Genomic DNA, 15,990 nt, shown 5'->3' with positions numbered 1-15,990 from the left:
GTTTTTACTTGGGCGCTCCTGTTGTTTGTGTTTACCAGGACTGCTGTCTCCTTCATAAGGAGGTTTGGCAAGGTCAGTGTTCATAGACGGGCAACTGCCCTGCATTTTCCACCACTCATTTTAATGCTACCCTCTCCATGATCACAAAGAAGACATTTAACTGACCTAGAGGCTTCCCTAGCTCAGCTCCTCTGCTCTCATCTTATTGAAGTTGCGCACAAAGATGTTGCCACTCTCATTTAATCCCCACTGTGATCATCAGTTCTCCTTGAGGCATATGAAACTTTTATTCTGCTCTCCTCTCCTGTGTGGTGAAAGCAGTGTGTGTCCTGGGTACGAGATCTTCCCCGTGTGCACAGATACAGCTGCACTGAGGGCTGGGTTTGGGAGAGGGATTGATGCAGTTCCAGGTACATGGTGGGCTATATTAATGTGGAGGCATTAATAAGGTCCTAGCTCAGTGAATTTGGACAGTTTCCTGAAAAGGTTGGGAATTACTGATCTTTGTAGCTCATTGATTTAAGAAAGGGCAGGAAATTGCTACACGGCTGCAGCTGTGGGGAGGGCTCAGTAAGGCTCTCTGCTGATGTAAAGAGGAATTAAAATCTTTAAGGTATTACACATCAAAGGGAGCAGCCTGAGGCTTTAGGAAGAAAAAAACAGGCTAAGGTATTTGCAAGCATATATAGCAGTCAGGCGCCTGCCTCACAAGCAGGGGTCTGGCTGCAGTTGCACTGCTGTTGTCAGCTAGGGGAGGACACTCATGCTCAGCTGCCTCCTTCCCTGAGGACACATACATAGATATTCACACAGGAGGGAGGAAAGCATTAAGGTCCAAGCTGTGTGTGGAAAGAACTCTCCAAATAGGACTTTTCTTAACTGTGCTGGATGCCTTTTCTTTCCCTTGTGAATTTGTCATCTCATTAGGATCATTGGTCAAAAAAACCAATTGTGGTACTCTGCAACTTCCCACGTCCTTCCCACAGCTTCAGTCAAGTGCAGTGCATCAGACTGTGGGTGGAGAAGGTCCCACTGAAAATGTAGGTCTCCTTTGCAAAAGAAATAGGGTAATTTGGAGAAGGGCCATTTGTGAATCAGGCAAGTGAGTAGTATGTTTTCAAGAGGTTTTATGTATAAGGTCTTAAAAGAAAAAATAAAGGTGTGGCAGCAGCAAGAGACACAGAATTCTGAGACAGCTCCAGGACATCCCATTCCAGTGACATTTGTTGCTGAGTCAGAGCCATGGTTAGAGTTTGCCAGCAAAGGATGGAGGAAACAACCCCCAGGGAAAAAAGCAGAGAATGGTGGAAGAAGAGGAACTCTTAAGCCACTTCTTTCCTAGGACATTTCCTTTCTGCTTTATGTTGAGGCTCTTCCATTAAATGGAGATGGATATTTTTCCTCCACTTATTTATTGTTATTGCTTCACTGTTGTCTCCTGCTGCAGAAATTATGGAGGTGACTTGTTTTTAAAACTAGCTTCCATTTTAAATCTTTCACTGCCATCATCTTGCAGCCTTCCCCTTTATTTCCTTATGACTGTGGTCTGCCTTCATCAGTGCAAGGGACTGCTAAGACCCCGCTGCTCTGGGGACATGCCATCATGATGTAACTGCCTGTATCCTTATGGGGGAGAAATCTTTTCCCAGATCCTTTCTTGGATCTCTTTCAGTTATTTTCATGAGAGTCTCTCTCCAGTCCTTACTGCCCCAGTCTTTGAGCTGGGAGAAGGAGCAGTGAGGTAGTTCAGAGGGAAGCATGGAAACAGCTCAGCAGCTTGCAGATGTTTAGCAGTCTTTGAGCACTCAAACCATGTTAAGCAGCAGTGTCCAGCAACCCAGCTATTAGCCTTGTTGGACTGGGGAGGTAGCCTGTGTTCAAAGGCCAAGTCTTTGTTCCCATTTATTAGAGATTCCCTCTACCCAATTTTTGGGCCTTCTTCACTTTTTGCAAAAGCACATAAAGTATCTGTAGAAATGCAACAAGAGAAGTTCCCGATGTTGAAAGAGAAGTTTCCTGGTGGTGAAAGGATACCCACATAATGTATGAATGAGGCAGATTATTACTCGGTTGCTTTCCTGAACTTCAAGAGATCAAGAAACCAGTTTTTGACATATGGAGCTCAGCTAGCCAAATGTTTGGGTAGTGAGGGTGCAGGTTTAATGCCACAGAGACTATTTTTGGAGACCGGGTAAAGTTCATCTGACAGTGCGACGCTTGCAGGAGCTCCGAGGAAGCCAGAAGGGACAACAGTCAGGAAACTCAATGGGGTGATGGAAGAAAAAACCCCTAGGATGAAGGAAAAAACAGCACTTTCCTTTCAGATGTGGGCAGCTGAGGTGAATAATAATTGTTTGTGTTAGAAATGCCCTTTGAGCTTTTGTCTAGGATAAGAGAGCCAAGAGGGCACTTGGAGCCAATAGTTTGGCTTCCCCAGCAAACAATGAAATGACATCCTGAATCCTATGTGCAGTGGGAATGGCAAGATCAGCCATATGGGATGGATTATGGAGGTGCACAGATAGCTCGTTTCATTTTTCAGACAATGGAACTGTTTCATTTATTGCCTATTATTAAAACTTTATAGCACTAAAAATAAAAGAACGAATGAAAAAGAGAGAGCAAATTTTGGATACCTTTAAAAGGACTGACCTTATTAAAAATTGCTGGCAGTGAGACCTCTTCTGATACTTTTTTTTTTTACTTCCTTCATAAAGATGGTGTGAGAGGGAAGGGTTTATGGCCTGATAGATAGTTTGAAGTTAATTTTTCAGTGCAGTTCTTTGGAAGAGAAAGTAGATGCCACATGGATAATGTTCAGCACACTTGGTATCAGCAACCCTCAGCAAAGGCCCTCCAAATTTCCTGACTTTTCAGAAACACTGAAAACAATTATTTTTTTGTCAGCATTTATTATTGTCCCAAACTGCCTCTTCATTGGCCAGGTGGGGATTCTTTTCCTTGTTAGAGGTTGGAACACACACACAGAATAGCACTCCAGTATTTCTGCTGACTAGAGAGCACACCAATGTCATAAACTGCTACGGGAGAGACGGTTATTAGAGTTGATAGGGATTAAACCTCTTGATTCCCACCCCATCACCTCAACATTTTATTTCAAAAGTAGGAATACATTGCAGACAGAAGAAAGGCTGGGGATAGGGTTGTAAAATCAGTACACAAAGGTTGTGTGCCTTTTCACCAAGAGCTGGTTTTTAGCGCGAATGCATGTTTTTCTACTGCAAGACTCCATGCATGGTGTGGTAGGTGCCTAGCAGGTTAGCATATGAAGCTGCTGTCTCGTGGATCTTGTCTGATGCCTGGAAGGATGTGTAAATTCAGTAAGGATGTGTTCTGCTTAGATGCTATTTCAAGAACGCCCACAGCATTTTTTCTGCATGGAGAAAAAGAGCTCCAAAAACCAGAAACCAAAGATTAAAAAAAAAAAAAGAAACCCACAAACTAATGGGGAAAACAGGTTGGTCTAGTATATAGAGGCTTAAATTTGTGCATAGGAGAAGTGGACATAACTTTGAGCTCTGTCACCCACATGCTCAGAGAGGATGTTTTATACACATGTTCAACATACGCATACTTGTGGGGAGTAAAGGACTCACATTTGGGGCAGGAAGAGCCTGCTGTGGAGTTTGACATCCTTTCTTCAGGTTCCTGTGATGCCACACTGCCCTCAGCATTGCAGGGCAAGGCCACACTGTTGCTGCCAGCAGTCACGGAGTGGAAAGGGAAGGGTGACAGGAGCTGTGTTCACAGCAAGGGGGCTGTTGTAGAACTGCTCCCCTGGAGCAGGAGGAGGTAGGTCCCTGTTGGTGTTGACTTCTTTCCTTTCCCTAACATACAGGGCAGGAATAGAGCAGCTTTACGAGCTGCTCTGGCACTCTCAGTGCTGCCATTTACCCTCTATCAGCTCACAGTCAAGTCCAACCCTTGAAAGCAGTATATTATTCCTGATATACTGTTTTATTGCTTCTTTTTATTATATCCTGGCTACTCTATTTTTTCCTTTTCTTTTGGAAGTAGAAATTATATGGTACCTGTGAGAACTGTATTGATACAGGGGAAAGTGGTAGATGGAAAACAAGAAACTTTGAATCGTGAGTCAATTGCTGAGCTGCTGATGATGTAGGCTCCAGGGAGAGGCAGGGGTAATAGCTTTAATCTGCTTTTAGTGTCTCCATGAGCTACCTCCCATTAGGGATTGGTTTTTATTGGAAGGGCATTCTGAGACCAGAGCTAGAAGCCCAATGCTGGTGCAGAGTTGGGTTGTGTACCTGGGGATCTAAGGACTGAGCCAGACTGTGGTCTGCTGCTTTCAGTGAGCTGGCCTCCCTGCTTCCCCACACAATCCTGTGGCAGACACAGAGCAGCTGGATTAGCACAGCTGGAACTTTCAGTCTGCATTTCTGATCTATTACGTGGTTCTAATCATCAAGGCAGGTCCTTTCAACAGCAGGTCTGGTTGCATTGCAACTTGCTCAGGTCATTTTATGCCCCCTGGATATACAGTACCAGAAAGTCTTCCCTGCGCTGGGGATCATTTCATGAGGCTGCGCAAAAGGTACCGTTCTCTTCCTGGCTCTGTGTGTCGAGAAGCAGATGGAGTCTGAACATGTGTGACTTTCACACACAGGGAGCAGAGGAAATCCTGGGGGTGGTACTGGTAGTCGAAGGGCAGCTTTTGCACACAGAGCCCAGCTTAGCAGATGGGTTCAAATTCTGCCCTGCCTTGTTGCCTCTGAGCTCCATGAGCTGGCAGAGGCCACTGTATTAACCAAATAGTTTTGTTGTAATGTGCTCAGCACTAGTGTGAGACTGCTATGCAGAGATGTCTTCTGTTTCTGCTTCTAACAGCTTAACAGCTAATAAACACCATGCAACAACCTCTCTTCTAAACCTCCTCTTAAAATACAGAGTTTGGTTTGCCAACTCCAATGTATTTAAAGCATCCAAGCTTCCGGGGAGACTTTGGAAAGTTAACTGAGTGAGTGGAGGCACGTGCAGAAAGACATTTTCAGAAGCAAAAGGCAGCTGTGGTGTCAGCTCAGCATCTGATGAGAGGCTCTGGGGATGTTGAGCCTTTTGCATTGAAAGGGGATATGTTCTCACACTTGATGAAGAATCTCTACTGGTATTCAGTCAGTGCAAGGGCTATAACCTACTGTGGGAAAAGAGGCAGGGGAAGGCAAGGAATGGGGAAGAGAGCAGTGTGCAGCTTCTACTGATGAGAACTTCTCCTGGGAAGAAACTCCCATAATACACCTACGTCCTCACTGAGCCCGTGGCGCTAAGAGACTTCCAGCAGACCCCAGACTGTCAAGAAGAAAAATTCTCACTCAATTTTTGGCTTTCTTTCTTTGATAAGTCTTTGTAGTGAGTTAGGGACTCAAGGCAGATATACCGTTGATCTTTTAGAAAGAGCATCTTATGCATTTCTAGTCAAAGTCCAAAATCAAGAAGATTCCCTTTTTGATGGCCTCTTGTAGCACTTCGGAACAGTGTCCAGAACTGTGAAGTGGCAGGGAAAGGTAATTCACAAAATCTCTCTGATTCCGTAGTCTGAATCCCAGACAAAATCCTTTGTTTGCATGACAGCTTATATCCAAAAAGTGTGGAGGGCCACTGAATGGTAAATTGAGATGCCTTGAGGAGCTGACAGTCATGTGTCCCCTGCAAAGCAGGCAGAAGGCTTGAGATTCTTGCTAGAAGGGAAAAAGGCATTGAGAGACTGCTAGGAGCTTTTGAAATCCCAGGCTGGGGAAATTTCATTTTACTCTCGTGGTCAGCACCTGTACGGGAAGGCTCACTTGAGGAATTCACAGATGCCAAGGTGACCTTCCGGTGGCCACTGCCAGCCTGCCAAGCAAGGTCAGAGCCTTCTTTCCTCAGTGCCTGTATCCCCAGCTGATTGATATTATTCACTCCTTGTTTTCTTTCCTTTGCACAGGACGGGGCTGGAGGCCATCATGGAGACCTACGCCTTCTGGAGGCCCCCAGTGCGCACTCTCACCTTTGAAGATTTCACTACCATGCAGAAGCAGCAAGGTGAGCAAGCAAAGGGATTGCAAAGAGCTGTAGGAAGAGAAGGAGAAGAGGGCATAAGAGCAGCAATGCACTTTTCTGTGTGTCCAGTGGCTGGAATGGGGATGTCACACACATTGTTGAGCTCTTGGCTGAAGGTCACAGAGCAGAGAGGGGGATGGAAACAGTGAACAGGCCATGCCTTATGATGGCAATGGAACCACTTGGGCTCCCTGGTCTCCCTACAGCTAGAGTCCTAAGAGCTAGAAGGAGGAGCAGGAAGGATCGTAGGGTTGGGCAACCCAGGCCAAGTACACAGCTTGAGTTAAATGTGAAGAGAGCACAGAAAGACTGAGGAAATGCTCAACCCTATCAGACTTGTTGTTCTTTATCTACAGTTTACATTTGTCATTTGTATGGAAACACATGGGGAACAGGGTGGGTGTCCTCTGGAAGCTTTAGGAGACCAAGAATGTGTCTCCCTTTGGGGGTCATGCTGCCTTGCCAAAGACACTTTCTGCCAGTAAGAATCTGGGAGGAATTATTGGATTGGCCAAGTGTTATCCACTTGTTCATGCTCCGTCTTTTCATAGCTTCTGCCCTTTACATATCTCATTTGTTAAGTAGGGCTTTCATCTCTAGTTTCAGGCCATGTTGCTATTTTGCTTTTTGCAGGGGTAGGTCTTCCCCATTCAGTTTAGTGCAGCTATTTCTGGTTAAAAACACAGTGATCACTGAGAAAGAGATATCAAGGCAGCAGCCTGATACTTTTTTTATTCCAACGTACATGCAAGAAAAGAAATAATTCAAAATGGTGTTCAAATGTGACACCAGTGAGGTTAAACAATCAAAACCAAGTGTCTGCCCTATGTAGCAGATTCTCTAGCCTCTCACATTCAAGCTTGACGTCATCCCCAAAACTTCCCTCCAGATCTTTAATCCACCTGGGGATGGTGTGTTCTCCACCAGATGCAGGGAAGCAGCCATGGCTGTTGGGGTTGCCCATCACTGAGGCAGAATCAGAAGGGTGTCCAGCACAGGAATCTCTCCTTGCTTGCTGACTGTCCCCCATGCCAGTTCCACATGCAACACCCCAGGGCCCAGGTCACCTGCTAAATAATTTTTCTGATGGCACAGCACAGGAGTTGGACAGAGCACACTCCAGCCATCTCTGTTAGACTCCCCATGCATGGTCTTCACACGACCACCCAACTCTTCTTGAATAGCACAGCATGGGGCAGGAGAGATTTTGCAGAAGCTCATGGGCTTGTGTCGAGGAGCGCTTGTGGTGGGGCATGTGGTCAGAGATGGGTTAAAGCAGGCATTTAGAAATGTTTTCATCACCCATCTAAATAGAAACATAACAGCCTCTCCTCCTGGTCACAGTCACTGAAGCCGCCTCTCCCCAGTATCTCACCCCTATTCGGGCTCACCCGCCTCCCTCCCCTCAGTTATCAGATAACATCCTAGTGGCAACTCCAACTACTGCTTACGTGGTAAGGTAATATTAGGAAAGGAAAATATTTAATGTATTTTTAGCTTGTTATAATATAGTTCGGCAGCTGAAAAACCAGGAAGCAAGCCAGTACCCTGTAACCAGCAGGCCCTGTGCAGACCACCACCACTGCATCACAGACAATAAAGCCTAGGGCAGCCCTTAACTGAAGTTGTGTTCACAGGTTGATCTCAAAACCTAATAACTCATTACAAAAAAGGGCTTGAGCTCTGCATTTGGCCACATGAAATGATCTCAAGATAATAAATCAGAAATATTCCAACCCTCATAGTGCTCATTTCTCCAGTAGTTGCTGTAAAAAGCTGACCCCTGGTCTCAAAAATAGGTGCAAAGCCAAGGTACAAACACACTCTATTTTAATTTCTGGCTGCTGGGACAGCCCCCAAAGGCCAGGACAAATATGCTGGTATGGAGTCCTCGGAATTGCCAGCAGATAGAGCAAAAACTGCTGAGATGGCTTTAAGCCACATGTGATTCTTCCCTCCAAATGTAAGACAACCAGGATATATCATGTGCACAACTCTTCATCTCCTTGCTGTCAAGCGCATGAACTGGGTGACAGGTGAGTAAATCACTGCTGTTTAAGAGCTGACATCAGCATAAACTATTGCACCTCAGATCCTCTGAGATTTTACATGGATGTGACTTGCCCCAGAGTTTCCTCCTCTCCCCCATCTGGAGCTTCAGTGCTCTGAGCTGCATGGTATTATCTCATACCCTTGTACATTTATGAATTAGAAACTTTCAGGGTTAAATTTCAATAAACTGATACTTTAATTCTAGATCCCACTGTGTTCTCCAAAGCTGGGTGAATATGTGACATTTCTGAATAAACATTTGAGGAAATGCAAGGTTTCCTCTTATCCCCTGAAATGTTTGTTGGGAAATTGCATGGGGGCTACAGGAGACTTTAGGGAGTAGATTTGTCTACTGCAGCTAAAGAGGAGTGAGTTCTTACTGCAGAAAGACAAGATGAGGGCAGCAAGAGTGGCCACATGCCTAGGATTGATGAGGACCAAGCCATGGTTCTTCAGCCTGTGAGGAGGGAAAGAATAGATAATAGTATTAAAATAAGATGCTGTCTGTGGTGATAGGAAAAAATACAGTAGGTTCCAGCTACATGAAGTTTAAGGATGTGCTGGAACAATTTCCCCATAGGAACTGTGGAATTCAGTTTTGATTTTCTAGAGACGGATCCATCCTACTGTAATAGGAAAAGTTATGTTTTCTGGGGCAAAAGCTTGGGGCATCAGCAGCATAAATATGGTGTCTTCCTTGCTTTCAAGGTAAATTTTTCTGTGCTATGGATTTCTACAGATCTTTAACTTTTCTTTTGTCACTTAGTAATTTTTTCATGAAATAAAAATGCCATCTCCCTTTTCCAAAATGGTTTTGTCCAACAAAAAATTATTTGGCTAGGTTAGAGATTTGACTTTTAAAAATAACTGTATAGGTGTGGTGATTTTCTGGAGAGCGTTTAATTTATTGCCACATGTACCAGTTTGGAAAAGTTAGTGTGTATTGTGAAATGAGTAGCTGACAGATCTCAAAGCTGATGACTACAAATGCACCAGCCAGTGAGGACAATCCCAGTATTACTGGTTCCAGTATTAATTAGTTAATACTAATTTATAAAGAGCTAAATGAATTAGTGCATTTCCTAAGAGGTACAAATCCCAAAAATACTGCAAAGTGTGGACAAAAGTAGTAAGGGCTACTTTTGGGATTGCTTGGTAACCTGCAAGCAGGCAAACATGCTTCATTCAAGAGACTTTAATTTTTCTGCTCTAACTAAATGTTTATCCCTTTTTGTGGGGTGTTAAGAACTAAGGAAAAGTTTCCCCTCATCCACCTTCTTCATATATTTAATTGTTTTACAGGTTTTTATCTCCCTCTTCTGTGCCTCTTGAAGTGAATAGCACCAATCATTTAATTTCTCTTTTAGTGGGAACTTGTCCAGCTTCTTAGTTGCTTCTTTAAACACAAGCCTGCATGGAGTATTCCAGACACATCTGCACGATACAATTATCTAAAGATATTACAATTTTTTCCACATTATCCTTTCTGCCATTCAACCTACATCCTAGCGCCTTACTCATTTGTTTGGCCCAAGCTTTATGTGGAGCAAGGGCCACAGTGACACACCAAAATCGATACTTGGTGTGCTGGATGCAGCTGTTTCACGCAGGGATTGAATAACTTTTAATCTGCACAATGATAGGTTTCAGCTGCCATGTAAACTGGAGAGTCTGATGTCGCACCCAGTCGCAGATGCCTGGTGCAGCTGAATCTTGTGGTCCATGAGCTTTAGTCTCACGTGTTGCCATTGAAGGACAGCGCATCAGCAAGTCCCTGCAGGTTTGTGACCTGAGTGGTCACCATGTTGTCCTACCAAGGGAAAGAACATGCTGCTTTAGTTAGTGAAATCCCCTGAACTGAGACCAAAACCTCTCTTTAGGAGCACAGAATCCAAAAGTATCTGCAGCTTCACAAGAGTGAACACCATGGTGGACACAATCACAGCAGATCTGCAGCCAGTTTTGAGAGAAAGAAGTCCCCCCTCCCCTGAAAAAACCTTTGCACAAAATGCTCAGAAAATGGCAGTTCAGGAGCAGCTGACCTTCCAGAGAACGGTATCACCCATGCTACAGCCTACCTACTACTAGCAAGAAAGGGGGCTTGGGATTATTAAATGCACATGGCAATGAGATGTGCGGGAAGCCAAGAATCTATTAAAGTCTTTAATTGGAATATATTTTCAAAACTTAGATTGAACCTCATCCAGATTCTCATTATTAAAAAATTTGTGGCTCAGTTTCTTGATTTTAAAAGGGAACATAAAAAAAAAAAAAAGAAGGGAAAAAAGAAAATCAGAGTTCCAGTAACTCTGCATTATGTCACTAAGAGTAAAAAGAGCTATTGCTGGCTCCTATGTGGTATCCAGTTTCCCACAGGATATTGTGATGAGTGGATCACTATCAGTGACTAAGTTTTGCAAGGACGTAGAGACTAAAAAGGTACTGGGGCAATATTAGAAGAGTGATCAGTATCTAATCCTTTCTGCAAAAGCTGATGACTTATCAAAAAGTGAAATCAAAGGTACCCTGGCAGTTGGTAGGAAGAAGTGCCTCCTAAGCAGAATTTCAGGACCAATATGAGAGTGACATGATATGATCTATCCACAGGCTTGCAGCACATAAAAATTCACTTTGTCATTAAATGAGTGTTTTGACAGATGCATAGCAAATCTGCAAGAATCAAACATCTTAAACTTTATTGGTGAACTCTCAAGGCAGCTTTCCTTTCAAATGGGCTCTTTTCTTGAATAAGCGTTTTGCCGGGAACTCCACCAAAGGATAGATCCAGTAGATTCAATCCCTTCTCTATCAACTTGAGCATCTTCATTGATCTTGGGCTGGAGGTAGAGAGTCCACCTCTTAGAGAGTCTGCAAAATTGGTGTTAATGGCTCTTGAGATTAGCATTGAAAATTGTCTGAAAGGGTACTGGAGGGAAAGAGAGGTGTGTTCCTCCCTTGTAAAACGGTTGGTGCTATCTCTAGAGCAGCTTGCATGTACAAACTGACTAAGTACAGGTCCTACTGTCTCCTTCCAAGAGGGGAATATCTCAACCCTGCAGTCATGTGTCAACAAGGATACGCACAAAAGGCTCCCTCTCCTCCGTGTGGAAGAGATTCAAGCATCTCATTTACTGCTGGAAAGGAATAATGTTTTCTTGTAGTAACGATGTTTCCAGACAGACCCTAAGTCTGCATGGGCTATCAGCAGATGCAAGACAGATACCCCAAGCTGAGGTGTTGCTGCTTTTCCAGCTTCTCTGTCAGTAAACATTACCCTTTCTGGGCAAGCGTCACCTCTGTCTTGCCAAAGTTTGTCTGTACTGCCTGTAACTCATTCGGTATAATACTCTTTCCCCATGGGGGTGGTGCTCAGAGAGCTGCCCTGATTGCACCTATATGAAAACAAAATCCTGAACACACAAGTGTGTACTGGTGTCAAGCAGAAGGAAGACTGAGCCCTCCAGAATTTCATCCGAAGGCATCACAGGCAGAAAGAAGTAAATAAATATTAAGATCCTTTTGGTTTTATCTGAGATCCTAGATCCCAAAACTAGTGTCTCCCAAAGGAGTGGAGCTGCTTATGCCAAGGGAGGTTGAACCACCTACAACTTCATCTGACTGGCCCCTTGCCTCCCAAAGGCAGCCATCAGTTCTGTCACCAATGCTACCAGGATAATCTGGATGCTGCTTCCCTTTCTAAATCAATTGTGTACAGTCTAGGCTATTGGCAGAGGTCAGATAGCTGGGTGTGGACTCAATTATCTGCTTGATTCTTTTGACCTTGAAGAGGAGATTGGAAACAGAGCAGTTGTTGCCAGAGTTATTGGGATCAAGTGCTGGTTTCTGCTGCATACTTCAAATGGCTCGTAGATTGCCTCATTTAAACAAAGCACCAGGGAACAAGCTGTTCCAGCTTCTTCTAGGTTGAGCTGCAGAAAGTTTTTCTTTAGAGAAGGGACGTTTTTGGTGCTTCACTGAAAAATTAAAATACCCTCCCAGATGTGACACAAGAAGCTGGAAGTCAAAGTCTGTGCCACTTCCTCACGACCTAAAAGGAGCCTGAAGTGCTTTGTTGCTCAGGAGAGGTGTTTACCCTGAGTTCTAGTGATTGAAGCCTAAGTCTCTGTTACCTGATGAGTGGTGATCAGATTTCACATGAATAACTGGAGGTGGGCAATGACACTTTGAAGATTTGCACAGTTTCCTCAGAGCAGCACATTATTTTGTTATGAATAGAAAATTACATGTTCCTTGAATTTGCCACAGTACTTTGACGTTTTTCCTCAGCTGTCTTGTCTCAGCTCTGGATATGGGTGGGAATGGAAATCACATGTCCTGAATCGCACTTTTTGTCCACATTACAAGAAAGGGTTGCTTTTTACCATTATGTCTTGAAAATATTTTATCTTTGAGGGTGACCGAGGCAAGTTTTATCTCTAACTTTCTGACTGCTCAGTTTGCATTGCAGAAATTTGTAAGAGGTAATGGGAAGTAAAGTATTTTTCTGAGCTGTTCTAGATCTACCATTAATTCCAGTGATTCTTGTAATTTGAGGCAAACGTATTAAAAAAGTCCTCTGTAATTTGCTAACCTTAACCAAAATTTCCTTTCATTCTTCACTTTTGTGCCATACAGTACATACTTTCCCTGTTAAACCTATTGCTGTAATTATCTTTTTTTTTTTTTTTTATGTGCTCTGTGAGCTGTATCCCAAAGAACTACAAAGCACTCTTTATGTTTCCTCTACAACCCAGCAACTTGGCACACAGTAGGTTCTGAGTCTCATCTGGGCCTTTTAAAGATTTTACCAGTGGATTCATAATTTGATAATTGGCCAAGGGCTCTAGAGAGAGAAAAAGGCAGCTACACTCCGTGAAGACAGAAATGGCTCTCATTCCCACAAAAGTGGGAAGTTTTCATTCCTAAAAACAGGGAAGGAATGAAGAGAGAGGGTCCAGCATGTCACAGACCTAGTGGCCCTGCTCTTTCTTGGTGAGAAGACAACAGGCATCAAAGACATTTAGTTTTCCAAGGAGGTAAAGAGGGAACTCAGAGGAGTAGCAATGGTGATGAAGAATCTTTTAGTCCTTCTGAAGGTTTTAGGTTTGAGTTTTGGAAAGCTAGGAATGGGAGCAGAGACCTTGAGCTGCCAATTATACTTGCAAGGAAAACGTTGCCATGATAGGTAAAAGCAGGAGTGACACCTGATATTGTGGCATTTAGATGTCTGTAGGCATCAAGCAGGACTGAGGCATGTGCTGCTTGAAGCAGAAATGGATCCAGGTTTGTGCTATGCCTGGCTCCAAAAGGACATGAGATCAGATAATTACAGTGGCACACTCTGGCCTCGTAATCTATCAGTCAGGCAATCTGCACAAACCCTCCCTCCTGACCTCATTACTCCCTCAGGTTCCCATCCTTGGGCAATTAACAAATTTAATTTTTGCTCTGCAGCCAAGGGTGAAGGAAGGCAGAGAGTAAATTTCGTGTGCCATACTTACTGTGCATGTGTGTGCAAGTGAACAGAATAGGAATGGGATTTACCTTTTTGTTCAAATTTGTTTTCCTGCATGCATGCCATTACATTTATTTACTGTTGTGTCCGAGGATAGAACACTGCAAAACACTGGGAAGAGCTGCTCTTTCCTGTGCTTTAGAAAGACCCTGTACATATGCATTCAAGACTGTAGAATCCTCACAAAACCCAGACTTTTCAGAAATGCCTTGGAGTACATCTGCACGGACAGGCTCCTCTGTGCTCCTTTCTGGCCAGACACATGCCAGCTCCTGGCCAGCTCCATTTGGAAAGCTGGAGAGTTGCATTATCATGGCTCTGTGCCCAAGTGAATATAAACTGCCTCTCAGGAGGGCTTATTTACTCAAGTTAAGTGCCAGGAGGAGAGCTATGAGCCAGGTGAATGACTAGAGGCCACAGTCCCTTTCTCCTGCACCTTCAGGTGCTTGGACACCTGCCTATCACATGATGAAGATGCCAACATCTCAGGCAGGTGTCAGAGGAGGGGCTGTGGCTCCTCCAGGAGGTGGATAGGTGAGGTTGTGCACCTATCAATGCAAGCATCTGGCTTTTGAGTTAGTCCTGTTCACATATGGAGGTGGAAGGAGATGGCTTGGCTGAGGCTGTGGGCTGGACACTGTCCTGTGGGCTCAGCACAGCCTCCAGGCTGTGGACTGGCCATGCTGACCCTGCAGTTCGTGTCTGGCCACAAGATAAACTAGCTTGTAGGTGGGTGTGGGCTAAGCTCTCTAAAAAGCACTTGCACTCAAAGAATAACTTTGTGCTGCCTGACCCATCAAAATGTAAAATCTTAAGACAAACCACCTTGCTGCTCCCATCCTTGTTAGAAAGTAAGGCACAAGCTCTGAGGACACGCAGCCACATCTCTTTGCAATGTGACAATGAATACCAGGCCATCCCTGTCTGAGACCAGCCATGCTGAGAACTGCAGGTTGTGACCAAGTGCCCAGACTGCTCTAGAGTTTTTGTCTGTCTGATGAGATCCTGCCATTGCACAGGGTATGGCATTCATGTTCAGGTAACTTGTGCTGACAGCAGCTCTGCACTAAGCAAGGACTTCAGGGACCGAAAGGTTTGTACGGAGGCACTGCAGGTGATGGTAGCATCCGATGCCTGGAAACATTGGCAAGGAAAATATGCTGCAGTGGAGTCCAAAGTTTGATTTATGTGCACCTTTCAGATAAAGGAGGTTGGGATAAGTTGTGGGTCAAGTGAATAGTATGGTGTCATTCGTAAAAGAGATCCCAGAAAATTTTCCATGCACAATTCCTTCAGACTCCCTTGGCACTGACGCTCTCCCCACTATCTTGCTGTTGCCAGAAAGCTCCTTTGGCTAATGCTGGCTGCTGGAAGATGTGTTTTCCATCTACACTGCAGTGTTAGAAGTTCTCTACGTGACCTGCCTTCTGTGGAAGAGGTCCCTGTAGCACTTCAGATGCCCTGTCATGCTGAATGCTTCAAGAATACGCCAAACCCCTCATTTTAAGGCACATTTAAGGCATGTATGACTATGGATGTTTGGGCTCCAGTTTGCCCTGAAATTGTCCATCACACAAGCTCAGTCTAGGTTAAAGCAAAAGCAAGGGTTTATTGAGAACATACAGGAAGACAGCACCATTACTGAGGCTTGGATGGACACACGAGACAGGAAGGAAATACCAGTCGTAAGCTACTTCAGATGATATTTTAATGGCAGTTCTTGTTGATACCCAGAGGAAAAGCTGGAGTTTCTTCCCTAAGCCTTGTGGGCCTGTATCTGACACTGGTGCACAGACAGCATTTCTATTCGGTGTCACAAGAGGAAACGCTGGCAAGAAGAGGAAGGTTTGCCTTTACATCCCACCCTCTCCACATGGTCTCCCTGTCTTCCACCATGATTTCCTTCTTCTTTTTCCGTACTTCTCAGACCCAGTTTGCAAATTTTGACTTCTCTTGCACTTGGTCATTCTCCAGTTCCCCTCATTGAAAATGCTTCTGTCCTTTCGATAAGGTCAACTTAGTTATCACTTGTATGCCCAGAGAACAAGCTCCTTTCAGGTTGACAGCATTGCTTGGCTAAACCCTGGACAGAATAGCAGGACACTGTGAGGACAGACACTTTCTCCTGCCATGTGGGGCAGGGTTCAGACACAAAGGAGGGGCCTTTGAAGTTCTGAACCGTCTATTTTATACGAATGTGACCTGATCACCACACATAGGTGGGACCAATGTCTGCAGAGCCAAAAAATGATCTTCTGGAAGCCAGTCAAAATAGTAATTAATCACTCTGGAATCATGATAAGTGTGGAGGTGAGAGATACTGTGACATTACTGGTAAATGCTTT

General features: G+C 44.3%; 1 protein-coding gene across 2 annotated transcripts in view; it reads left to right on the top strand.

Moving 5' to 3' along the window:
• Positions 1-15,990, top strand: part of TBX15 (T-box transcription factor 15) — a 92,881-nt gene that overhangs the window by 71,236 nt on the left and 5,655 nt on the right. For both annotated transcript variants that reach the window (XM_042031193.1, XM_042031192.1), the window contains exon 7: positions 5,963-6,060. In XM_042031193.1, the coding sequence (XP_041887127.1) occupies positions 5,963-6,060 (98 nt within the window). The remainder of the gene's footprint in view (positions 1-5,962; positions 6,061-15,990) is intronic.

The sequence above is a fragment of the Corvus kubaryi genome, unplaced genomic scaffold (assembly GCF_017639235.1).
Source record: "Corvus kubaryi isolate FWS band 111438036 unplaced genomic scaffold, C.kubaryi_AGA036_p1.0 37341, whole genome shotgun sequence".
NCBI classification, from domain to species: domain Eukaryota; kingdom Metazoa; phylum Chordata; class Aves; order Passeriformes; family Corvidae; genus Corvus; species Corvus kubaryi.
The sequence above is the reverse complement of the archived record's forward strand: the minus strand, read 5'-3'. Positions and strand labels throughout refer to the sequence as shown.